Source organism: Anser cygnoides, chromosome 4 (genome assembly GCF_040182565.1).
Source record: "Anser cygnoides isolate HZ-2024a breed goose chromosome 4, Taihu_goose_T2T_genome, whole genome shotgun sequence".
In the NCBI taxonomy this organism is placed as follows: domain Eukaryota; kingdom Metazoa; phylum Chordata; class Aves; order Anseriformes; family Anatidae; genus Anser; species Anser cygnoides.
In genome coordinates, this window is record NC_089876.1 from 45510902 (window position 1) to 45538163 (window position 27262).

General features: G+C 37.1%; 1 protein-coding gene and 1 long non-coding RNA gene across 5 annotated transcripts in view; both read left to right on the top strand.

The window, feature by feature from the left end:
• The window catches only part of ARHGAP10 (Rho GTPase activating protein 10), a 150171-nt gene that overhangs the window by 90741 nt on the left and 32168 nt on the right, over positions 1 to 27262 (top strand). For all 4 annotated transcript variants that reach the window (XR_010831131.1, XM_066996052.1, XM_013175097.3 and 1 more), the window contains one exon: positions 15011 to 15161. Coding sequence is in view for 3 of the 4 variants with exons in the window: in XM_066996052.1 (XP_066852153.1) it covers positions 15011 to 15161 (151 nt within the window). In the remaining variant the exon portion in view is untranslated. The remainder of the gene's footprint in view (positions 1 to 15010; positions 15162 to 27262) is intronic.
• Positions 7 to 9325, top strand: LOC125183689 (uncharacterized). Its single transcript, XR_007166119.2, has 2 exons — positions 7 to 8971; positions 9064 to 9325. It is a non-coding gene; the product is annotated as an uncharacterized lncRNA (long non-coding RNA).

A 27262-nucleotide genomic window follows, 5' to 3' on the forward strand; every position in this document is an offset into this window, starting at 1 on the left:
GTAAGTTTTGATACATCTCCATCTTTCTGAGCATTGTTTCAAATGTTCTGCTTAATGGGTAGCATGGGGTTAAATGTGACATTACAACTTAACTCTAAAGAATACCCTCTATACCCTGTATACTTTTGGCTGTTTATACTCAATAAATATCCTGGTTCATAGTTGAACTGACATTTCAGAATGCTTATTTCCTGGTGGTAGCTGTGCTTCTGTGTGTATAGTATGCAAATAGATTTTCATTATGATATTTGTATATGCTTTTTTGTGAGCAGAAGTGATACAAAACTGGAAAATAAAAAGCCCAGGCTCAGTTCTAGCTCTTACTTTAAGTACTCTGACCAAAGTTTCACAGAATTAGTTGTTCTGTGTCTTAATTTTTCTCAGAGTTCACATGGTTTAAAAAAAAAAAAAAAAAGGAAAAAAAAACGACTTCACTGTACTCTGAATTTTGTGGGTTTTAGAAAGCATTATGAGAGAGCCAGGTATTAACATTTCCTTCATTTTCAGCTGAATGTGTGTTATTTTAAGCCTTTGTATTTGAGGTAATACTGAAAATGGAAGTTGTTGTTGTTGTGGCAGCTGCTGGTTGCTAAGGCACCTTACCCATACAAGATACTGTCCAGAATATCTGCTTGCACTGCACGCAGTCTGGGCCCTGGAATTTGTAATAGATAAATAAATCTTTTACTGGTGTCCCTTTGCTAGGGTTCTCCTTTGGGAGTCCCTAATGACTAAATTGACGTCTGGAACCGGGTGTTTGAGATGCTCTCCTTTTGCTGGGAGGATGGGCAGTATCCACCTTACTCTTATTTTCAAAAAAAAAAAAAAATTATTTGGAAAAATTCCAGCATGTACTTTTTCCCCTCTTACTTCTTAAGCACTGTGAGCAGTGAAATAGTTATTTCTTTTAAAGGTTAACAGTGTTGAAATTGGCTATCTAAGTCGAGTCTTATCTACTTTAAATAACGTTTGTCACAAGTTTTTCTTAAATGAAATTTTGCCACCTCCCTGAATAATACAGGCTAGGCAAAACTTCTTTTGGCATAGCTTTATCTACATGGTATGTTTTGTTGGCTTAATTGACTTAGGGTGTGATGCTGCCCCTCCATACACCTTGAGCAGTTACAGTATTGTTCCACTGGGAAATTATTGTGCAGCAGATGTGGCTCAAGTCCTAAGAAATAAATATTTCAAGAGGTGTAAGCCATTTTTGACCTTATAAGTGAAGGTAAACAGTGCAATAAGGCCATGATTTTGTAGCTGTTATGGTGACCACACAAATTAAGAAAAAGTGAATAGAGAGTGAGCTGAGCCAGGGTGTTTTTAATGGCATATGGAGGATGGGTTTAGTTCTGCCTATTAAAATCACTAGATCACCACATATTAGCACCAGCTTATTGTTTTGCCTGCTCATTCACATGCCCTTAGAAACTGGACATCAATTTCACATTTGAAACATTGGTTGTACTGGCCATTCTTGCTTTTCTGAAAATGTGGAGAAGCAGGGAATGGAAAATAGGTAAAAAAAAAAAAAAAAAAAAAAAAAAAAGATACCGCATCATTTTCCATAATTCCTTGTTTTTATGTCTTCTTTAGAACTGGAAGGCTATAATTTTTTTAAAGGGATTTCTATCTTTTCACTGTTATTTCTAGCAGTGAACTTGCCATCAGTGGTCTGCCTACAGCAACTTCTCTCCCACACTAGAGCTGCTTCCAAGAGTGAAGGAAGCCCAAAGTGTGACCTCCATGTATTTATAGCAAAGACAAAAGAGAGGAGTGTTTTAAGGCATGGCAAAAATGTTTAGTCAATTTGAATATGTTGCTTTTATAAGTGAGCCTTCTTCTCTTAGGGCAGACCGAAGACCTACTGTTAATGGCAGATAGGCTTCTTGTCAATCTAATATTCATTTTAAATTATTATGAATTCTTTGCATTGCAGACTTTCTAAGAGTCTTGCATAAGTTGGGTTTATGATTATTATGATTATTAAATATTTTATTTATAGCCCTGGTGAAGTCCTAGGAGAAGTCACCAGCTGCAAGTTAAAAGCTTTCAAATATTTCATCAACCACTGCTTTGACTCTGCTAATTTTTAGCCGCTTCTGCTAATATACGCTAAGTCTGGAGTTACAGAAGTGCGGTAGAGTCAAGATGGAGGGGCACTGACAGAAACTTGAAGCAACACTTCACACTTCATGCCTTTGTAATTTATGGCCCTGACAGACTGCAGAAAGGCATCTCTTTTCCCCTGTAGCAAATGAAATGATTAACAAAATTCCAAACTGTAGAAGCAATAGCCGTTGTAATTCCAGTTTAAATACAGTAACTTGTTAAGCCAAGTGGTTAAAATGGTTATGATTCCTCAAACATTTTTAAATTCCATCAGTGTTCATTTTGTCTTGCTCTGTGGACTGCTTTACTAAAGGAGATCTACGATTCAGTTTTGGGAGGATACGTAGTTAACTGTTACTGGCTTTGAAATCCTGGTGCAGTTGTTCCACTATCATCACTCTGCTGAGTGATTAGAGAATTTCCATTCAATTTATATATGGAAACCTGGAGATGGAGACGTGCCCTGAGATAAGAGTATCTTAGTGCATAAGCTGTGTTTTTTTTTGTTTTGTTTTTTAACACTTTATTGATAAGTACATTTATTTCATACTAGCCAGAAACCAATCAGTGACACTTTTACTTTGTTTAAAAGCTGCATACATCCAAACCATGGCTGTGAACCAGTTATGGTAGGTTGAGGAGGGGATGTTAGGCAAAATCAAACCAATGCTGAGACTTGAATGCTGGCCACTAGACTGTGCAGCCTGTTGTGTTACTTAACTGGCACTAGGATTGTGCAATCATTAAGACTAGATAGAGGACAGAAGAGCATTAAGAAAAAAATTGTTTAGATCTTATTCTTGTCAGTTATGGATAAGTCTCTTCTAGGCAGAGTATTTCTCAGTCTCCAAGCAGAAGATGAGTTGTAGAAGCACATCTCTACTGAAGGAAAAAAGCAAAATCTAGACCCAATCTGACCTCTTTTCCCAAGACACTCAGAACCACCAGTAGTGGAAGAGAGGCCAGTCCAGAGAAAAATAAGACCTGTGAATTGTCTTGCTTGCTTCTGCACTGTGGCTGTAGGGAAAGGCCAGCCAGATATGCCAGGCAAAGTAGGAATATATTCAGCTTTAATATTCAGTGGACTATAGTTTCACTTTGAATTGTGATGTTTTTGCTGACTGGCTGCATGCACTCTTGTTCTCCTTTGCTTTTCAGACCCTTAATGTCAGTGTCATTTCATACTTGGCTGTCTTGTTCCTTCTCCCTTGCCATATCTGTCTGGTCTCCTTTGGTTTCTGTGACCCATGTCCTTCCCTTCACTAAAAAGGCATCAAGAAATTCATGTTGGTATCTAGTGATCATGTTCATTTTGCTTTGAAGCTAAACCTTCCCTTAGTATTCACTTTCTGAGATAATGAACTCGGGGGATGGCTACAGCTGTGTTTGTACAATGCTTGGCCTTTAAGTAATCCTGTGATGAATAGCGATAGTCAGTTTGGACAAAAACCCAGATTTTGCTTTCTCTTCCTCTCCTCTCCTAAATGAATTTCAAAAGTGTAAATTAGTTTTTCTTCCCAAGGGTTTAGCAGACTAGAGATCTTGGTCATCTCAGCTCTTCTAGTCTTGCTTTGTGACTTGCATGGAGGAAGAATGGCAGTACACTCCACGAATTCCTGAATAGCATGCACATGTTCTTGCTGTTTGTTATAATGTTTTGGTATCTCATTGGAACAAATGCTGCAATTCAAAGGGGTTATTTATTTGCCATTGAGAGATGCCTCAGTGGTAATATGAGCCATTTTGGTTTCTTAATTGCCTGAACATTATTTGAAGAGGAAAAAAACAACAACACAGGTTAAAAAAAGAAGGCTACGAAATGAAAGAAGATGAGTGAGGAGGTTAGAATAAAAATCTCAGTGGGACTAGAATATGTAAACCAGCATATGGGGGAAGGAAGAATAGTGAGTACAAATAGCAAGACTGCAAAAACAGAAAGAAGATGAAAATTACAGTGGAAGTAAATTAGAAGAGAAAAGAGAGGGGCTAGACGGAAAGAGTCTGGGAAGCCAGAGTCTTCTGAAAGGGACTGGGCATGGCAAAACATACCTTTTTTTTAAAATGTTGGCAACTTATAGGTAAAGTTAGCTCAAAAGATGTTAATTCTGAAAAATTCAATGTCTCCAGTACAAAGGATAGATTCTGTTTTCACTTGTTTTCTGTATTTGTCTACTTAAAAAGGGCAAAAATTTTACATATATTAGACAAAATACATATTTGTTTTAGCTATATGTTTTGCTTAAAACAGTTATATGAGAAACATTTTTCTATGAAGCATTTTTAAAAAAAAAGTAGGCCCATTTATAATTTTTATTAAACTGAAGAGAAAAAATTAATAATACTGAGCTCTTAAGCCAACATCAACTTCATGTAGTAACACCTGGAAAATCCTTAGTCTTAAAACATATCACAGTGCATAATACCTGCAATGTTCATGCGATGGGAGAAATAGAAACAGGTGAAGTCAGATGTTCATTTTAGAGCATGAAGTAGTACTGAGGTGTGGCCATGTGCATGTTTAAAGCAATTCTCAGCAAGTAAGTGCTTTAGAGCCTTTAGGGGCATAGTGGCACTGCCAGCCTCTGAACTAAGACTGCTTTTTGACAACACAGCAGATCTTTTGAAGTGCTGGTAAAGGGACATACAAGAAATACTAAAGGAGACTTGTTTCATCTTTTGTGTTGCTTTGTCTTTGGCTGGAAAGGGAGATGAAGAAGCAATGCATTGTAATTGTGGTGGTTTGCTGTGGTGTAGAAATTTGAAAACCTATTCAAGCTAAATGTTTTTCAAATCAACAAATGTTTGACTTGGGGAAAAAAAAAAAAAGGTAAGTCATCTCCAGTAAAGCAGAATTTGCAAGGAAACATGAGCTTCACTTAAGGAGGGTATTCGGTATGTGCATAACTTTAAGAGCATAACTAATCAGAAGTGTCATTGAAACTATTCCTGTACTTAAAGCACATCCTTTAGTAATTGGCTGGGTCTAAACCAGAAAGAGCAGCAAGCACAACAAAGAACTTAATGTTTTCTGGTGGAAGTCACAGCAGCTCTTTCATTTCACTGTAGCGTGTGTGAACTCTTCAGACTGTTTCTCTGCTCTGTGGATAGCAGAAAGCACTTCCATATGAAATCCACATGTGATGTTTTAATTGACTGAAAATCTTTGTTTTGTTTAAAGACTGCTGTTTTCAAAGTCTTAATGTAGTTTGTGCATAGTGAGAAGATTGTATATAAAGTCTCCATTTGTATTTGTGACTATAGTTGATGACATTAAAGAGTAAGGAGTCTGGATCAATCCCTGGATTGGTATGCTCCAAATGCATTAGACTGCTCCAAAAGACACAAAACATGTACTATGAGCAAACAGATTAAAAAAGAAAATCAAAACAAAAGTCATTCTTACGGGGATAGAAAATAGTTTGCTGAGGTGCTGCACTACAAATATGTGGCATCTTACAAGTAAAATGGACACACATTTCTGTCTTCTTGATGGGCCTATGTTATTTCCAGTTAATTTGGGGAAACTTCACTCAAATTCATATGAAATTTCTGAGTGATGCAGTCCTCATCTTCCACTGCACCACAGACAGTGCTCTGAAGTAAGTAAATAGAACTGATGATAAGAGAGTGGAATTCAGTTGGCTAACGTTTCCGTCAGCCTAGACACTCAGGGTCCTGTGCTTGCATGTGTGGAGGAGGATCCAAAGGAGAAGGCCTTATGGAGAATGCTAGAATGGGTTCTCTTAAGTAAAATTTTGATATAAAAAACAATCTGTGAAAGCTCCAGGGCTATTGAGAGGGGAAAAGTTGTTGCATTCCTGAAGAGTTTAAAGAGTAAATTCTTATATGTGACCTAAGAACTATACTGTGTTGCAGCTTTCAATGTTAAGTGAACCATTGAATTGACAATTTTTTTCCCCTTTAAATTGGGTAAACCGATCTGAATGGCATGCTGCCTGATCATTGCTAATGACAGAGCACTGGGTAATCGTGCAATATGTGCTTGTGTTTCTGTATGTACTCTTCAGAATTCCAGTAAGCTTTTGCCCTACTAAAGGGGTTAGTGTATTTCAGTCCATTTAATGAATTTTTGAATAAACAAGATGTGACGGTCAGCTGATAAGTGTTTATTCCTAGTATTTTTGTGTGCATGCTATTTACACTAATGAAGCATCAGTACTTCATTGCAGTGGATGCTGGACATAGAAACAAAGAATATGTTCTTTGCCTTCAAAGACCTTACAGTCGTAATGTAAGATAAGAAATGGATTTTAACAAAAACAAAGACCAGAAAACACTGTACAACACAAGGATGATATAAATCCTTGTAATGGCAACAGGGAAATTATTGGAGAAGAAAATACTGGCAGGGCTGTGTGGGACAGTTGGAACAGTGTCATTTCCAAAGATCTTGACATTTCATTCTGATGCTTTGTACAATGACGTTACAGTAGGGTGTCAAATGCAGGGTTTTATAATTATTCATATTATGGTGTATAAAATTTGTAGAAAAACAGATTTTACCACATATTTATTTGTATTTGTATGCATGTGTATGTATTTATTCATTACAAATAAAGGGGAGATCATGTTTGTGTGTTTGGCCATATTTATTGCTTTTGCTGGCTCTTGGCTTACATTTGTAAACGCCGCCTTTTAACCTCTCAGGGCTTCTCATGCTCTTCATAAGAGCAAATACATGCAAATATTCTCATTCTGCATTATTTTTTCATTTAATAACTAAGATTATGTTATGTTTTAGAAAGCTAGGTAATTGGATTGAGTATTTAATCTTTCAATTTAAAGGCTTTTTCTGTTGTTGTTCTTTTAAGTATTTCCTGTAACTAAACAAGATATACAAAGCTAATATGTGTAGCTGTAATACGGAAGGACAACCTTTTCTAAAATACTCTCCTTGGTGTGAGTTACAGTAGGTGAGCACAGAAAAGAAGGTGAATATGCTGTTTCTGCTGGTGCAGTGGATAAATGTGTAGGTGTTTCAAGCCTTGTGTATTGTTAACTCTCTCATTTCCTTCAATGAATAAAATGGATTGCTTGTGAATGCAATTCACAGCAGTGGATGGGCTGCTATCAGGAGCGTTCTTTTCGTGAATCGTTAAAAGGGAGCGAGATGTGATACAGTGGGAGCTGCAGGCTTTGTATCAGGAGTGCTACTTTTAGAAAGGCTGAGTCAACAAACTCATAATTTGCAAGCGATCAAAGGACACATGTTTCTAACCTTGGTATGTTCTTCTTTTTTTTTTTTTTTTTTCTTTCATCCTTCCACAGTTGTCCTCCAGACTGCAAAGTCATGTTTTACAGGCTATGTTTAGTTTCTTCATTAAAGCTCCAATGTGAACTACAGGGTTCAAGGTAGTCAGGCCAAATGTGTGCCTGTTAGAGTCTACATATACTTCAGGTTTGTCTGAAATTTCCCTTAGTTCTCTTGTCACTCTAATAGTTTGCAGTTTGTCTGGAGTACTAAACCCTAATCCTTTTGCATTAAAATTGGCAGTACATTATTTGATTACAATATTGGGAGTCAGTGTCCACAAATTGCTAAAAGCAGTGTTTCGTTCAGTTATGGGTAGTCAGGCTGCTAGGCAGATTGTCTCTGCAAATGGTATCTTTGCAGTGAAGAAAAGGCTGTCTTGGATTTGTTTGTTTATTTATTTATTTTAGAGCTTTGTGGGTTGTCTGTTGGCTCTCAACCAAGGGTGTTTCCTGTTTCTAGTTTTGACTTCTACTAGGGTTCTTTTCAAGCTGCACACTCTGTTGCACTGTAACTAAATAGAGTGCGCCAGGCAACATCAAGAGTATTATGGATGCTTTCTGGTTGGTGGCCCTCTAGAGGTTTAGCTTCAGGCATCTCTCAACTCTTAATCTGAGTTTATATTTTTTTCAAATAAAATGTTAGTGAATATTGTATAAAGGTGTTTGTGGTTTGTAGTGGAATTCAAGCCTCAAAATCCAAAGCTTCAGAAAATTTGCATCCTATTCAGTCTCACAGAAGCCAGTGTGCAGCAAATCGTATTTTATAGAATACAGCTGCTGAAGTGCCAAAGTTGGGATAACTACTTCAAGGCAGGCACATCCGTATTGAAGTGGACACAGTGGTAACTTGGAAAGGTAAGTGACTTAAAGATTCTAAGTTGTTGATAATTTTTATTGAATTTTATATTTTCAAAAATATTTAATATGATGTAGAGAAATAATGAGATTCACATTATGTGTACTGAACACAAATTCTATGTAGATGTCAATAATTTCTAGTGCAAATGTTTTTATATTTCATTGAATCATATGTTTGAAAACAAGAAATGGATCATGTTGACTAAAACCAGAAATGAAACAGGTTGATCTAATATAGTCTTTAATAAATTTAAATGCAAAAAGAAAGAAACCACATTTTATTAAAAAAAAAGTTTTCAATAATGTTTAATTTTAGAAATTTTATTAAACTGTTAGAATTGATGCAATCTGTTTAGAAATACAACTTCTGTCTTTCCAGAAATTAATCTTTTGTAATTGCTGTTATGTTTGAGCTTTTAATTTTTAGTAGCTCCTGTTACCTTCTGCAGTCCCTTCAAATTAAAAAAATAAATCTGGAACCGTAAATCTTACAGAAGTGGATTTTTATGGATTAAAAATTAGAATATTAGTGGCTGAGTTACCCTTTTTATGACAATATTTTAAGATGCTTGTTTTCACCGTGCATATCCTGAAATGCTTCTATCTACAGTAAAATTATAAAAACATAAAAAATATTGCTTTATGTTTGCAGAAAAAGGCAAAAAGAATGGCAAAACGACTGTCTTCATTATTGTAAGGGAAAAAAATGCATGGGAACTGTATCAAGGTAAGAGTACACTGTGAATAACTAAAACAGTTTTCCTCTTTCTTGAGCACTTTTGTCTCTAATATAAATATAAATATATATTTTTTTTACAGGTTGGTGGATCAAACCTGAATTGAGTTTACATTACATTGAAAAGAAGCTAAGTCAAGAAAAGGCCATGGTGGTGATAAGTTTGTCTTGCACTATCCCATTAGCTGCTAATTTATAAAATATTCTTAGATTGACATATATTGTAGACAATTATCCTGGAAATACAAGGAGTACAATAGCCGTAAAACGTACGAGGGCAGAGGAGTATATGTGGCCCAGGTAGATGGGATTTTATATCGTTCAATAAACATCAGTTGAAGTGTCTGTGTATGTTTCTTTTATTTACCAACTGCAAATCAAGTGTTGAAGGGAAATTACCCAGATAAAATCTTGTACTGGTGTTCTTTTTGTCTTGAGAAATACTTTACTCTAAAAATATGATTGTTGTAGAGGAGGCTATACCCGGAGCTGAATTTCAAAGAATTCAAAGTAACCTTGCATGTTCTAGCCTCTTTTTGCATTAGACAACAACTTCTGGTACTCCAATTCTTGTTTATGTATCCAAAGAAAATAGATGCATCTTCTGTGTAGTAGGTGTTAGGAGAGTGAATGAGGGGTTTCTCTTGCAACAGAATTATGGCACAGCTTTAAGCTGTTAATGGTTTTTATAATTTTATCCACATTAGCTCTATTACTAAGCCTCCAGTTTTCCCCCCCTCTTTTTCATCCCACTCTGTCCTTCCTTGCTTTTGCCTCCCACTGATTTTTAGAAGAAATTTTAATTACCCCAGTGATACAAAGCAGACAGAGATGACCTGATGTCTGGGTCTTTTCCTAAAGTGATTCCTGGCAAACATACTGAAATTCATTAATTAGTTCTGCTTGAGACCAGAATGAACAGATCAGTATCCTCTTGTAGCACTAGAATCTAATCTACATTTCCACGTACAACTATACATTTAGTCATAAACTTGTGGAATATGCTTAGTTAAATGCTCCTAGCGATGGGTTTTTTGAAATTCTAAAATCAGCTCTAGCAAGAGCTTAGGATCTAGAGGCCAACACTGTTGTTGCAGATTAAGAGGAATCTGGCAGAATTCCTTGGGCTGCTGCCATATGGATCTGCTGGTAGAATACAGTATGATAATATGTTGAATTTGGCTCATTACTCTCAAGAAATGCTTCCAGAGACTGTGGGACACCGGTTTAGGAACTGGAATGGTTGTGTGTAGGGATGGTCTTGGGCTCACTGTTGTAGAAGAGTGCTGTTATTAGCGGTACATATCCAAGATGGTTTGTGGTTTGTTTAGCCCTATAAAGTATCTGTTCCGTACTATTGCATAGAGAGAAATAGGTCAAACATACCGCTGTTTTAAGCAGCTCGACAAGAGTCTCATCTTTTTTTTTGTTGTTGTTGTAGCTTTTGCACTGCAGGCTTGGAGACTGATCCACCACTTAACTCAGTGTGCATCTTTAAATTCCACTTTCATATACAATCAAACCTAACCAACCATTTAAAATAGTGAATGAACTGGGATAGGAATGACTAACAGGTTTGTTGTTTGATAAATTTTTTGTTTTGTTTTCTGTGCATTTTGAGTGCTACGTGTCAGTGTTCTCCCATATGTAAATTGTTTCACTTAGCTTCCAGGTTTGCCCTCAAGTAGATGAAGAGCAGAACGCTAATGCTTCTGAGAACTAAATTGTAGAGAAGTATTCTATAAATCTAGAGCAGTTTGGCCCCAGCCACAAAAACTGTGTAATGCTGTATGTGATTGGGAAGTCCTTAACCTTGGAGGCTAGTTTAGTACATTTTTATTAGCTTCTTGAATGAGGTAATTCAAAGAACAGATTTCATTCTTGTCTTTGTGTAAGCTGTGGTAACTTCTGCAATACAGATGAGTGATGATGGTAGGTCTGATTTTTTCACTTGAAGGAAGGCTTTATTTGGAGTAGCAAAGAAATCTTCCGTTAAATAGCATGTTCCAGCCCTGTTCTCCCACAGAAGGGATTCTGCCCTACTGCGGTTGCCTTGTGATGCATCCGATGGCCATCTTCTTGCAGTGCAAGAAGAGATTTTGAAACTTAGCCAGGTGTGGCCCTGTACTGTTGTGCAAGTAAGTCAAAATACTGAAGTGTTAGTACAGATATTGGTGCTCTTATAGTCCATTACTTGTATGTGATTTTGAATTTTGTCTTCTGTGCATTGGCAATGTACTTCTGATAACAGATCTCTCACAGTAGGCATCTTTTATTAGTCTGTGAAACATTTATACTTAAACAGTATTTGAAAAATCAGTAAGGCTAAGAGCAAAATTGAATTAAACAAACAACCCCAAACATTTCTCCCCCACAACTGAACTAAAATATACACCCATTCCCCCCATTCTCAGTGAGATGTTGCAAAGCTTCTGTCAGAGCAGCAAAAAATACCTATTTAGGCTTGATGAAAAGTACCTGTCTATTTAAGAAAAGTAAACTTAGAGTAAGAAAGAGAAGCTGAATACTGTATATGCACATCTTAGGGCAGAGGTTGACCTTCCACTTGCTTTTCAGATGCTCGCCTTTGCAAAATGGTGGTTTGAGCTGTAGCTTTGGCCTGCAACATAACGAGATTGCTGCTGCTGAAAATGCAGGTCTGGATGTATTTAATTTTAGCTGTATTTAATTTTATTTTCCTAATGAAAAGACAAAAAGAAAATACCAAAGCAGGTACCAAATATCAAATAGTTAATGAGCAGGAATCCCTGCTCATTAACTATTAAAAGTTAATTCTTTCAGGAAAAGTTAATTCTTTCAGGAATCCCTTTCTTCTCTATGGAGACAGGTATTAAACATGAGCACAAGCGAAGAAGTGCTAGACCTTATAGCTTTGCATCAAAGGGATGCACAACTGAGAGGGTGGAGTTTATATATTCCCTTGCCCTGGTCTCACTGAGTGTAGAGAGCGGCTGGCCTCATGCTGCCCAGGAGCTCTCTGGAGGTAACCTCTGCTCCCTAGAAAACAGTATCTCACTTACTAACCGTAGATCAGAAATGAAACTTTCTAACCATCTGCCGTACCAAGAAGGTGAGAGCTGAGTGAGGCCCGATGCCCACCTGAGCATCTGTCTGCAGAAGGGAACTTGGACTGACCAGTACAGTTGCTGGTTAGCACTGGGGTTGCACAGCAGTGCTGTGGGAAACACTGGCGCACAGCTCTGGTGCTGGCAGGCCTGAAAATACTAACAGTAGAGGTGATATGCTCGTGATGCATATTTTTAGCCAATTTTTAGCTATGGCCATTTCAGTGAGGATCTAGGAATTGTAAGCATTTCTGAGAAGAGGAAAAACAATCTTCTGAGAAGTTCCTGACAGTGAAAGAGAAGACTCAGTGCCACTAAATTTTGTTGGTAGGGGAGGGATGACTCTTCTGGGGAGCTCCTGACTGTCTGGCACAAGTACCGTTGCAGAGTTAGTTAGCATGTGTTGGAGTAGTACTGTCTGAAGTGGAACTTCACTGCTTGCTTGTTATTTCTCCTGTTTGTTGTGTAGGTTTTTTTTCCCCATATAAAACAGAACAAACCACCCACTATTTTTTCACATCACAGAGCTACTTACAGTTAGAAATTTGCTTGGATTCATTATCTGCCTCCAATTCATTGTCCTATTGCATGTCTGGCTCTGGTTGTCGTTAAGTAAGAATCCCCTTTATGGTTTTCTTGATTGTGTTTTGCTTTTGCGACTCTGTTACTCATGCTAGTAGTTTTATTAGAATATATTGACATATTTTTGAGAGGTGCTAAAGAAATTTACTGCAAGCTATGCAAGTCACCTAAATGCATATGAGAAAGCTCATCTCTTACAAACGAGTCCTGGGGAATACTTGTTCTTCTTACCATCATTAATTTCAGTGGAGATGCGTGGTTAAGGCTGTACAAATAAATACAGCTGGGGAATGTGACATAGTAAACAACATGCTGCAACCTCTTGAGGGAGAGTTATTTACCAGAGAGTCCAGACACAACATTTAGTCCATGAACAAGATGGCATTTAAAGTTTTTGGTACTTTGGGATTTTTCAGAAGAAAATGTTATTCCTAAAACTGCTCAGTCTAGCCTTGTGTTTACACATAAGGGGGCAGTGTGGTACTGTTAGCCAAATGCCATGTAGGTGCATGTTACATTTCATTATTACATGTTGCATCATGGTTTAAAAAAATAGTTTTAGCACTCTGAGCACAATTAGACCTTTGTCTCTGTCTGAGAGTGATGCTGTGTCTGTGCAGGGGACAGCACTTTCTCCTTTATAAATACTTTGTTTATAGTAAGTTCCTTGCTTGATTTTGGTGCTCTCTCATAATCCCTGTACATAGGCATGTGAAGGAGTGGGAGCCAGTTTTCTTGTAACTGGGATGGGGAAGTTCACATTTCCTCATTTTCCCTTTCCCTCCAGGGTGACATTCACCTATTGGGAAGGAAGGTAGTATTTCCAGTGGAACTTTTCTTTGTATACCATGTATAGGCTTCCTGCCTGCTGCTGCCCAGTTTTGGTGATATGATCTTTCTTCCACAGTTCTCATGGAGAATGAAGTTTCTGATGATTTTGTACATCACAGTTGTCAACCTGCCAGGATAAAAGTGATCATTAAGTGGCTGTAAGCTGGTGTACATGTGGGTTCCTGGGTTGTTTCATTTCTATATGCGTAATATTCAGGACTAACAGGCCAGCATATAGTCTTATAATTTTGACATGACATCTTGACTGCCTAACCACAAGATGATTATGGCATTTTTCTCATGCATAGAGTAGTCTGGCTGGCTGTTAGCTTCATGCTGCACCTGAGATGTGCTGTAATAATCCAAAAATGTGTTATCTATGGCATCTCTTTCTAACTTCTGCATGAATTTCTGCTTCATAAAAAGCTTCTCCTTTGAAGATTCATTACAAGTCTCCTCTTTATAATATTTCCTACATGGATACCTGAATACGTAAAATTGCAGGGTAAAAAAGCACCACATACTGTTTCATTATGTCTTGTGATATTACCATGTTGTGTTGCTGTAAGGTGCCCTACAGACACAGGGCTTTTTTTTTTTTTTTTGTACAGGTGCTGTTTGTGTTTTTCTTCATCTGCCAGTTTGATTTTGATGAAAAATATGAAGCTAATTTGTTCATATGAATCTGCCATGATCTGTTGTAAAAGGCTTCTGTTAAATTGTACATGGGTGTACTGATAATTTTCTAGAAGTAAATCAGCATTCAGCGTCATTAGACTGTGCCTTGTATGTGTCAGTTAAAAAAATATCAGTTTGAGCAGATTTGTGTTACGGGTTAATCCAGAGAGAGCTGGCATGGTATTTAGTGTGGAGCGGTGATATGCTAATAGCCATGACTCAAAGGATAAAACGGTGGCAAGAAATGCAATCCTTTTTATAAGTGTCTTTGTATCATCATTTAATATAAATATGAATCAATATACAATGGTTGAATGAGAAAAATCTCACACGGTATGTTACTATGGTATCTTTCATTAAAAATCCCTCCCCTCAAAATTTTTCCCTTGCTGTCTTCAAGAATATGACTTTTTTTTTTTTTTTTTAACTGGCAGATACCATAGTGATATCAAGTTTTGAAAATTAACATGGATATTCTGGCAATATTATAGGTCTTAGCTAAAATTCTAAAACTTTCTGGTGGCAGGTTCATCTCCCTCTTTCCCCTTTCCCTCCATCCTAGCTGGCAAGCACGGCTGCACATATTTTGTCTTTGGATCAACTGATTTGCAGCTTGGTTAAAGTGTAGACAGTGTTCTTGCTTATTTTCATTTTATATCTATTTATTTATTTATTTTAAAAGCACTCATTAAAGACCCACGGCATACTCTCAAACTTGAAGGAATGGATTTTTGGCTCCTGCCTGCTTTGAATGAAATCCAAAACAAATGTTGTTTGATAATGGTTTACAGTTGCATTACACAGGTTGCTCTTTGTGATAAATAATTAACACCCTTTGTGTTCTTGATTGCAGATTTTCAAAACCCTGCCTGATGCCACTTTCCCTGAGCCAATCTCTATGCCAGTGTCTCCTCCAAATGCCCCACCAAGGCAATCGAGAAGACAAGGACAACGTATTAAAAGGCCGCTGGCTGTGTACAATCTCTGTCTTGAGCTGGATGATGGTAAGATGTTAATAACGCTTTCAATCTTTGCAGCATACCAGTGTTATTGCATATCCTATCTTCAGTAGGTGTTTTCATTTCATGTTTCATTTGTATATGTGTGTGCATGCACATACATGCTTGTTTAATTGCTTTGAACATGTAAAGAAGCAAGGAGAGTACAGAGAAAGGAGAGTATAGAGTACTGTCTTGTGGCATATGTTTAAAAGTAGGGCGAACTGTCTTAAATATGCTTTTTGCTTCTGAAGAAGAAGCAGCTCCTGTTTCTTTGGGGAAATCTCTTTGACCTCTACTGAAGATTACACAGCCATAAGATAAATGGAGAGAGAACTAAAATTAAAGCAAATCTTTTATGAGAAAAGCTAATGCACTCTACTGTTAAATTCATCTGGATTAAAGGCTCAGGTCACTGCTGCACTAGAGAATACTAATACTTCACTTGAATCTTTAATACCTTGGTGTTACTAGCAGTAAATACTCGTAAACTTGTCTGACTTGAGAAGAAAAAAAAGCCTTGCTTTAGCATGCAGTCTGCAATAGCAGCATACAGAGAGGCAAAGGGTATACAACATCTTATATATTCTGACTGTTGGCCAGAAAAGTAACCGTTTTCCTGAAATTTCTGTGCTTGGGGGTACATACAGTATTGAGAAGGCAAGTCCTCATTTTGTGCTACAGATTTTTTCCACCCTATCCCTGTTCTCCCTACTAATGTTGTTAGTCAATTATCTTTTCACATGGAGAATCGTGGGATTAGGGCACAAAGTCCAGTTATCAGCAAGTGAAAATAAACAGGAAGATTTTGAACTCGTGCAGTAGCATGAGATTCACTGATGAACTGTCATTAAATCAGTGGTCAACAGTGGTTAATTTGTTAAGGAAAGAGCACAAATACCCACAACAGCTGTAACTGCAAATTTTAGAAATAAACACAGGACAGTTTATTGTCTGAAAGCCAGTTTTGTACAGTTTGCAAGAAACTGAGCACGCCTGTCATCAGGTTGAATTCACTAGAGATATGTAATTTCTGTGCCTTTCTTTCCTTGCATCAAATATGCAACTAAATGTATAGACTAGAAAGTACTTAAGGTACATCTACTTAAAAAGCTTACACTGTGTTAATTTGAATAATCTACCAAAAGCTAAGATAGCTCTTGAACTGTGTCTGCTACAATAAAACTATCCTGTTGAGGAAAAAAACAAAAAACAAACAAACAAAAAAACGAAACCAAAACTGAATATGCTCACAGAGTTGTTTACATCTGATTTTGAATGTGAATCACAGCAGGTCACAAGCAGTACCACAGCTCTTCTCCAGTTCCGTGCCTCAAAGTGTGCACTGAAGACCTGATTTTGACTCTGATGCAGTAGACAGATAGTATTTGATGGGTTATTTTTATTGTAAGATCCAAAAATGCAGTGTTACTGTTGAAAAGTATGTGATAAACGTTCCATTTCTCCTAAATACAGTCCATACTTTTGTCATTCAGGTATCTAAACAAAGAGAAGTGGGATAGTTAAAAGGCTGTAATTGTTGCATGGAAATTTGGTGCTTGTCTGGGAGTCATAGTGTGGTGCATTGCAGACTAGCCTAATAAGCAGTTAAACACGGTTCCAGTCACAGTTCCAAGACACATAGCACTGAGTTTCAGTGGGATCTGAAAATAATATTTCTCCTTGTGACTTCTAAAAAATATTCTCCATAGTATCTCCAGCTGCTACTGAAGGTAGCAGTATTGCAGATGTGATGTTGCTAGAAGCCAGCTTTCGACAGGTCCAGGCTACATGCTAGAGCGTACTGTATGTGTGTTTTAGCCACCTCGCTGTATCAGGAAGGTAGTCAGGACATGGTGCAACGCGCACTTACTTGGCAGGTGCACGGTACGCATTGCAAGGTGGTACCTTGGGCCCTGTTGCATTACTGCATTACCTGAGGAACTACCCCACCGGATTGGTTACGCGGTACAGAAATCAGGCAGGCTGACTAATTATCCAAGCGCTGAGGAGAGCTCGCTGCCTCCAAGTATGCGCCACGGCCTTCAGTTACTTTGTTCATAGGAGAGGGGGGGAAGGAATAAAAGTGAGCCTGGGCTTCGTTCCATATTTACCTAGTTTCTTGGCTAACAAATGCATGTTTTATAACTGCTCTTTGGAAGATTTTATCCTGTGTGTGTTTTTAACAGGAAATTAAACATTAAACCCCTTCCCTCCCCCCTTTTTATTCACAATGGCATGAGTTAAGCGCCAGGCATAAACCAGTGTTTTGTATTTCCTGGATATGGCAAATAATCTTGTTTTAAAACAAGTAGCTGATACGTATTTATATGTAAATATATTTGTAAAGAAATATATCCCTAAAGTTATTGTAATTATATATATTCTGTGCCTTGAAATTCGAAGTACGTTGGAGACAAAATCTCTCTGTGCTGGAAAACTTCTTGAGTGTGTTTCTCTTAGGATTGTTATGCAAACCAGGAAATTGTTAGAAAAGCGGAAATAAGTCTTTAACTATCAGCTGCTCCAGGGAGTTAACAGGCTTCGGAATCCACTGCTTGAATTGGAAATGCAGGGTTCAGGCCAACTTTTCTTGTTAAAAGCACGTTTTCAGTCAGGAGGCTTCTTGACTGCACACAAACTGTATGCAGCAACCACCCAGAAAGGACTGTAAGTGGCATAAATATTGATAGACATAATAGTGGAAGAACACACACACAGTTTGATAAAAATCTTTATTTTGCCTTCTTGTAATTAGCTGTGCTGGGTCCTGATAGAGCATAGATTTTCCTTGTACTTGGCAATTAGGTGATTAAACCTATTTGCAAACAATTCGAGTATTATATTTACTAGCTTAAGGATCTTCATTTCCTCAGGCAAATTTAAATCAGAGATTATGCTGTCCATTTTTCTTTCAACTTCTTTCCTTTGTAGTAAGCCAATTAATAACTTTTCGTTCTGAAATTTTTCAGCATCTTGGTGTCTGAAGTAGAACTACACATAATGGAGAACTGGGAGCCATTTTCATACGTGGCCTAATCCCAAAGTTCTTGCTTCAGCAAAATGCAGATTTGTCTGAGATTTACATTAAGATCACTTTCAGAGTTTCATGCCTTCTAAAATGAATCCTTGTTTGTTTGTTTTGAAATAGCCTTTTTTATTTTAGTACCAATATTATCGGAATAAATTATAGAGTGAATTAAGTAGCAATGCAGACACTCCTGTGGCTTACAGTCCCAGGTATGTACAAACAATTTTGCATTTGCTCTCTCTCTATGGAGAGAAAGTCTTAGCTAAAACAGGGAGATATTTATGCTGTTCTTCTGAAAATGCCATTGGGTCTTTATTTTCTATTTGGACGATCAGTACTTATCAGAAGAGAGCTCTATTTATATTTCTTCTAAAGGGCAATGCAAAATTACAGTTTTGTCCCCTCACACCTTTATTTTAATTTTTATATAATTTTCTCTTCTTGTTGCAAAATATTTTTTTTGCTTTGTTTATCTTTTTCTCTGCCCGAGACGTAGACATTATTAAACTATTTTGGAGAGCCACAAGAGCAACACAGCAAGAAAAGTCCTGTGTGAAGTAGGAAGTATAGTGCAGTCCATCCAGATGAGCAGACAGTCAGCATGAGTTGCATAAATCACACCTGCAGTCAAGAAATTGGTCTTGCATGGCAATTCATCCAATTGCAGAACAACTTGTTTTCTAAACAAACCACAGTATACGTCTTAAGCCACAGTGCCTGCTGATTCGTTATTCTCTTTGAATACTCTCTAGATGTCAAAATTTGTCATTGGCATGTACAAGCACATAGCACATGTGAGTTATGGAGGGGCTTGTTTGTTTTGTTCTTAAGGTGTTTGTCTCCCACTCCCTGCTCTGAAACTCAGGAGGCATATGGGGTGTTTGCAATAGCTTTCTGCTGCTGCTATAAACTAAAAATTGTATATATAGTGCTTTAGAAAACAGATTCTTGTGTAGAATTTTACAAAGAAATCAAAAATTAGAACTGCTGTTTATCCCTTTAAAACTTTATGCTAATTTGTATTATGCTTTGAAGTATCTAGGGAAGCCAAAGTATGAATGGTATGTTAGCATTAATTAGGAGTAGCTCTTTTTTGAGGGTATTTTAGTGATACAGTTTCTTAAATTGGGTACTATATTAGTTTGCATGAGCTACTGTGGCATTTGGTTACATCACTTCATCAAAGCAAAATGTGATACATGTAATAGTTATATAGCTCCCATGCATTATTGCCTCTCCCTGCTCCTCCCATCCCTTCCTGCCCCAAACAAACAAGTGAAAAAACATAGACTTTATTTGGAATTACTGAACATAAAACCTGGATGTTAGAGGAAGCCTTGGATTTATAATAATGAGATTGGTCTTCAGGGTTGGAACAGTCCAGAACTGCAAGGTTGCAGGTGTGAAACCTGGCCTTGAACTCTTTCTATTTCTGAATCTGCTGCTTGGAAGTGTTTCTGTAACCTGGCACATAGCAGGGGAAATGGAAAGAAAAGCAGCTACATAGGCATATCAAAAAGCCATAAGGGCTTGCAACACTTGCTTACAAAGCTATTGTTAACATCTGAGCAGAACAGACAGTTACGCTGTTACAAAATAGGTACACCAGTATTAGTTGTGAGGGGAAGATCAGGATGATTGCTGTTTGCTATGTAGAATTTAAGGTAGTTCATATTTCACCTTGCTGCAAGAATAGTTCCTGCAATTCAACAGGATCTATCACATCTTTTTCTACCCAATGGCTCTGAGTACGATGAGAGCTGAAAAAGGCTTTTTCTTTGTATAGCATTTGCCAGTAAAGGTAGCATTTGCTTTTTCTTAGGTAACAGTGGGTATGTATAGGGTCCCGGTTTCCAATCTGATAATTAACTTCTGGCTGGAAAACTTTGGGTCCATAGAAGGTACCTATTTTCTTGGAAGTATGGAATATTTTTGGCCCATTCTTTGTATACACAATATATGTTGTCTATCCGTTGTTACACCTGTGAGTAATCTACTTGCTACAGCCTACTTGCTGCACAGTTATGTGAAATCAAAATTAACTGTCATAACATAATACATATCTCTTTAACTTTTACTTCTTTTCAAATGACGTGTCAAATCTTTGTGGTTGGCGTGAAAGTCACCCCAGTATCATCACCAGTACCTGTCTACTTTCAGTGTATGAAATTTAGAGCCTGTAGAAATGTTCAAAAAATAAACACATCTCCATGTGCTTGTACACATGCACGCAAAAGGGATTGGAAGTGTAGTAAAAGGGAAAATGAATAGGCTAGAACTAAAATCTCAATTTAAAGGAGTGTGGAGTTCATGAGGGAGGGTCAGTCTTTGCTTGAGGCCAGGCATTAATAAAAATCTCTGATCTTCTGTAATAATCATTCATCTATTTAATTCTCTACCTTCTGCACCCAGACATGCAAGGGCACATAATACTGTAAGAAGGCCAATTTTGCATGCTAAAAGCCATTAATCCCAGGCATGGAAGTCACTGACATGTCTTTGCTACAAGCCAGCTGTGCCCTGTCCGATTGCTGTTGGTTGAAATTACTTTCAACCCAGCACACAAGAATGCAGATAGAACGAAGACTTGGTATAGCTCAGCTCTTCAGTCAGTTCCCTATGGATGAGGCTGTGCATTTCATTGAACAAGATGCTTCCTCCCAAGGACATTCTCTTGCTTCCCTTCACTGGTGGCAAAGATAGGAGGGAAGATCTTGGAGGGGAGGGAGTGAACTTGCTCAAAGGCTGATACGTGACTTAGAGAATACTACTGCGCTTCATGATTTGCTTGCAGTCTGTGTCAGTCTTTTCCATTCAGTCAAAAAAAAACAACAAACACCAACAAATGTATTCATGTGTATATCAGTGGCTGAATTGCTAAGACAACAGAAAGGAGAAAGAAAAAGAATCATAAAGAAGATTTTCGTCATCTTTGGAGTTTTTGATGCCATTTGAGATGTGCTACTTAATCATGAAACCTTTATTAATGGTAATAGCAGATGACACCCTTTTTTATCTGCTTTAGTTTTTTAAAGTTCCCAGTGCCATTGATGAGACAAGAGCTGTTCTGTTGGTAGATTTTGATATAGGTCTGGACCATAGGTAAATGTTGCCTGAACTTACAGAAATCCAAGACCTTTGATGCAACGAGAAAACTATGAAAACGGTAGAACAACCCACTTATCTTACTATTTGTCTGAGTTTTCAGGAAGTAGTTACAGTTCATCACTGTATTTTACAACCATGAAATTAATGTGTGGCATTTGGCCAGCCTGGTAAGGCTAGAGGTCATGTGTGGTTTCCTGCCAACCAGGCTCTGGTAAAAAAATGAGTAATCTTTGAGTTTAGATACCGCTCTTATTTTCTCAGTATACACAAATCAAAAGAGGAACCCCTCTGCGTGCTTGTATCTGGTTTCTGCTGTGTTTCAAAATTTAATTACGTGACATAAATTAACAACCCTAGTCTTGTATCCATGACTCTGTCAATGTTTTTTCCACAGCTTGAAGAATAAGTTGAAATTCTTCACGAATTTTAGTTTTAGCTTGCTCAGCAAAAGGCTCACCTACAATTTAGGGTTTTCTAGAAGTAAAGGAGTAACATCAGCAATACTTCTCTTGAATTTTGAGAGACAACCTGAAATGAAAGGGATACTTATTGAAATAATTGCTTGCTATTACAAATAAAGTATATATCTAGAAATATGCCTGCTTACAGTTGAACTTTACATTTTAAAAATAGACAAGATAGTATCAGAAAGAAGGAGGGCAGGGGAATGGCACCAAAATTCCAGTTGTCTGTAAGTAACTTGCAGGTGAGCACTTTTTTCTCTTGCCCATCTGCAGCTTAAACATCCACCTTTCTGGCTACTATTCTTGAGTTGCATCAGCCAGTCTAGACACAAATTCTTTCTAGTGCAGCTTCCTCCTTTTCTAACATTTCTGAATCATTATGGAGATGGGAAAAAACAGTCTTTCTTCAGGAGATCTACTATGTGCATAAGGTACACGTGCTTGTACATGCACACATTTGAAAAATCTGTCAAAGTTGGTCTTTATCTAGGAAAAAAGTGTAGTCAACTGTAATTGTTGTGTTAATTATTTTGTCTGAGAGGAAAAAATAGCTGGCATAGAGATCTCATTCTTGCTGCATGGGTTTTGAAAGCATGGAATATGCGGGTTGTGTGCTGTCAATTTTCTCACTGAAGGTTATGTTGGTTTTAGAGTGTATGAGTCTACTGATGTCTAAATTTTATGTAGGAAATAATAGCATTTATCTTATAACAGCTTACTAGGGCAGTACTGAAGTGTATAGAATTTGCTATACAATGAGGATAATTAATATTTTTTGATAATGAAATGTGGTAAATCTATTTTTTGAGTGTTTACAGGCATCTGACCTCTAAAATACTAATTATTCAGGAACACTGAAATAACTTTGTTTTACTATTTACTATTTTACTATGATTTTTTTAACCAAATAGTAGGTCATTATTAACCCATTTTTATGTGATTTACCTTTAGTTTGGAAATTCATTTGTTTAAATAGCACAATTTTTGAAGTCTGGAGTTAAGTAATAAACATTTCTGTTGACCAGTTTTAGTGGTTAGACAGAAGTACAAAACTTCTTAATTTACTCAGAAATAGATGACTTAATTCAGAAAGTTAAAGATGTGAAGGAGTAAAGAATGACTAAGTTCACCTGGTGCTTGGCATGATTAGCACAGGATGGTTCGTGCTCTGAGTAGTCAACAAAAGATTGCAGCCTTGCATCTAGAGAAGAGCCTTTCACAAATACAGCTCTGTTATCACCTCCAACTGCAGAGTCCTCTGATCACCCTGACTATAATATAAAAGGTGTTACTTCTGGTTTTCTCAGGAATGGTTGAGTCCTTTCTGGAGTGAGGATACTTTTGTAGGTACCAGCAAGGTGCAAATACTAAGCTAGAGTGACCTAATGGCACCTTTTGTATGGTTTTGGCTGATTAGGTAGGTTAATCGTTTTCTTTCCTTTTAGATTAGATGTGCTGCTTCAGAATAAATTCCCTTTTGATTTCTGTTATGAATCTGATGTGAATATTCTGGTTCCCAGTACCAAGTAATTTGTTTTGACTTCTGTTGACATTGTAACCTAACTGGATTTCTCATGTCTGTAATTTTTATCATACAGGAATTCTTAGAGCATCTTCTAAAGAAGATAGGGTTATTTTTGACATAATGTAATGCTGATTAGATGCCTTTGACTTTTTTATGTGATTATTACTTCATGTCATGGAATCACTTTAGGTCTGTGTTGATTGTGTAAGACAACTAATCTGAAGTTATGTTTCTCATGCCTGTTTTTTGTGGATGTTGAAGCTCTAGCACACAGAACTGAGTTCTCACTTGGCAGTGAATATTTTAGATACTCATACCTCTTTTCTAGCCCTAATTTATGAGATTCCTATTAAAAGGAAAGCATAGTGTATACGCACAAGTTAACATAAGAGCAAAGCTACTTTCTACTTGGTTTAACTTCTCTATTATTGTGGAAAGTTAGCTATTTATGGTGAATGAGTGTTTGTTATCTCTGAGCTGGATGCAGCTGTGATGCTGATGGGGAAGGATGGGTGGCTGCACAGCAGTGCAGCTGCTGCTTCCCCATCTCATGATACAGAAAATGTCAGAGTTGAAGGTGGTAATAGGGATCTTGCAGCATCTTGAATTTAGTCTCCTCAGTAATTCTCCCCAGCTCCTCTTGACTTATGTGACTTTGTCAAAGTAGAAGTCATGCCTTTTACCCTCTTATTTTGCCATTCTTTGAGCATCTGATGAACATTTAGAGCATACACAACAGTTCCGTTCTGCTTGCTCTCTGTGTATCTCAATAGAAACTGTGGTAAATTCCCTATTTACTTCAGAAACATTCAGTTTCATAAACTGCTTTCATCCTCTGGGTACCCTTAAACTATAGACATTGGTTGTAATGTTGATGTTAAGATTAGTCTGTCTTTTAATAGTAAAGTGTGTAATTCTTTAGTTTACTTAAGCTGAGGTTGAAAGAAAACTCTGTCACTCAAGCAAGTAACTGATAATGTTAGCTCTCTGGTTCTTGTAGTTTTTATTACATGTTTTTTCTTATTTAGAATTCTTGGAATAAAGTAAGGATCTGATTATTGACACTGCCAAAGTATTTCGGTTTCTTTCAACTTTGGATGCCAACAAAAAATATTCTTAGACTAGCCAGATGGAAAAAGTCGAAAGAAGGCAACTGGGAGGTATGTCATGTTCAGTTAGGTGGAAGCTGAGTTCAGATTTCTGGTATAGAGAGTCTGAGAGCCTTTACTATCTGAGGCTTATCCAGACAAAAAGGAAAAAGGAATTAAAGGTTATATATTTGTTAGAGAGAAGCTGAATAATGTAGCCCATCTAAGTACTTTCTTATCTTGTGAAGATTTTTTGCTGTGAGAAAGGGCGACACATGAATTAAAAAAAAAAAAAAAAAGGCTATTTGGGTTAGAAACAGAAGAGTAAGTAATACCAGCTAGACACAAACAGTAAATGGTGAGGATCAGCCTAAACTGTTTTATTTTCTAGATAGAGCTGGTCTGAATTATGAACAGCCATAAAGACAAAGCACAGGTATCTGTTGCAGAGGCACAGTGAAAGCTGTAAGGATAGATGAGTGTTGTGATTAGAACAGTGAAACAAGAAGATAATTTAGATGACAGTTTAAAAGGATCTGAGCAGTCAAAAAATTTAAATAGTATGCAAAAGGTGATGAGAATATGGAACAAGTTTTAACTCTGTTGAGAGTAAAATTGGTTCTTATACCTGTTTGCATAGGATGGGGAGCTCATAGAAGCAGCTTAGAGGCAACTCTAGACAGATGGCCAAGCTGAAAGCCAAAGGAACTCAGAGGCTTCCCACAACTACACAGAAGGTGAAGAGATGATGGCTGGAGTGTCAAAAAAAATTTATGAGATGTCATGCAGGCTATTGCTTTTATTCTGAGAATCCTAATGCCCTTCATCTGGTCTGTCACTCTTTGGTACCCAAAGATAAGAGTGTAATGGGAGAGCAAAGGGGATTGACATTTCTGGTGAGAAAAAATAAAGGCACCAAACCCACCATAAAAATATAAAAGAGTGATATAAATGAGCTTCATTACAGAAATCCCATCTTCCCTATTTTATGATGTAAGAACTCATTAGAATTCAAGTGTTAGAAAAAGAAAAATGGTAAGTTTCTGGAGCTCCTTTTCGAAAGGACCTGTCAATCCAATGTGGCAGACAGCCTTTACATAGAAGTGGGAAATCTGACAACGTTGCTCATTGTAGAACAAACTTGGAGGTAAAGAGGAGTCAGAGGAGAGAAACAGAAAGTATTAGCCTATCAGTATTAGGGAGCCCATGAATTCTGAAATAAAATGAAAACCATAGACATGATTCAATTCCAGCAACATAGTTAACACACTCTAGACAAACCAGCCATGGCAAGACTTTAAAGATTATTTTTAATCTCCAACAGTTTAGGATCTTTACTGGCTCCACAAAGGGCAGGGAAAAAAAGAGGAAATAGCTAGCAGTCAACATACGTTACAAGTTTTTAAGAATTCCTAAAGAGAAACTTAACTAAGAAAATTGATGTGGGATTTATAATAAGCAGGGTCAAGCAGAAATCTTCACAAACAGACCTGTTGCAAAGTGAGTATTTTGAATAATGTGAAGCCATCTAACTTGTCCTAAAAAAGTTGTCTGGTAATTGGTTTGCGTGGCTTAGCAATGTTAACTTTTAAAACATCTTGTCTCATGTCAAAGAAGTTCAAAGAAACTGGAGGAATGCTAATGTAGCAGTAGTATTTAGAAAGGTAAATACAAATCTTTGATAATATATTTACATATATTTACAGTGATGACAATGGCAGCTACATTGGAGTTATTTCCATGATCTACCCTGCTAAATTTTGCTGCTACCCTGTTCAAGCAAAATAAGCTTGGTTGTATTAAGGAAATAAATTCACAGATCTTAGAGGAAAGATGTAGCCCATACCTACAGAGTTGAGAACTCTGTCCTGAAAAAAATGGGCTCTGCTAAGTCTGTTAGTCATGGTGGACAATCATCTCATCATAAACTGTTAACATAATCTTGTGGCAAAAAAAAAGTGCAGACCTCACATGCACAAGCAGGGGATAGATGAGTATGAGTAAATGGTGAAATTTAATGCTCAGTGTGGCACTTGTGGGACCACAAGAAAAAGTTAAGAATTTGGATCTGCTGTACACTCTTCAGTAAGAACTCTGGATTAAAGGAAGAGGTTTATAAAATGGGTACACGACCCCAAAACTGCAAAATCATGTTTAGTAAGAGATTTACTGTTAAAATTACAAAGCAAATTGTTTAAATACCTTCACACAGGGAAAAACAAACAAACAAAAAACAAACAAACAAACTAGCATTGTTTATAATGTGGGCCTTGCCTGGAAGTTAAGGCCTAACAAATTGAAGGTAGATGCATTAATCAGTGAATATGTTAATGGAGAATCAACTGGCTGTTAATTAATTACTTCATGTGCTGATGTCTTCAGACAAAGACTCTCTGGAAAATATGGTTTGGCGCAACACGTGGATGTTAATTGAAAGTAGGTTATTAAACTTAATAGAAAGATAACTAGAGACAATCTCATGGCCTCTGCCATGTACAGGAGTCCAGATGAGATTATGTAACATCAGGAAAACAAGCTAGTCCTCTCCAATTTTCCTGTCTGTAGCAGTTTGGAGCAGTACAAAATACATCATATCACTAGAAGAATTTATTTTATTTTTATAAAAAAAGATGCTAAGTAGTGGGACATTAGGATGCATTTTTTATTGTATTTGAAGATATCTTTATATATCCTGTTAACACATGGGGAAAATACCCTTCTAGTCCAGTTCATTGGGGAAAATACCTTGGTATTTTAATGTTTATGACATAGCATGTTGATGAAAGGTGATGGAAGGCCCAAACCCATTTATACCTGGGTATAAGAGATGCAGAATATAAGAGGATATAATATTTACATAAGTATAATTTCTCATATTAGCACAACTTTTT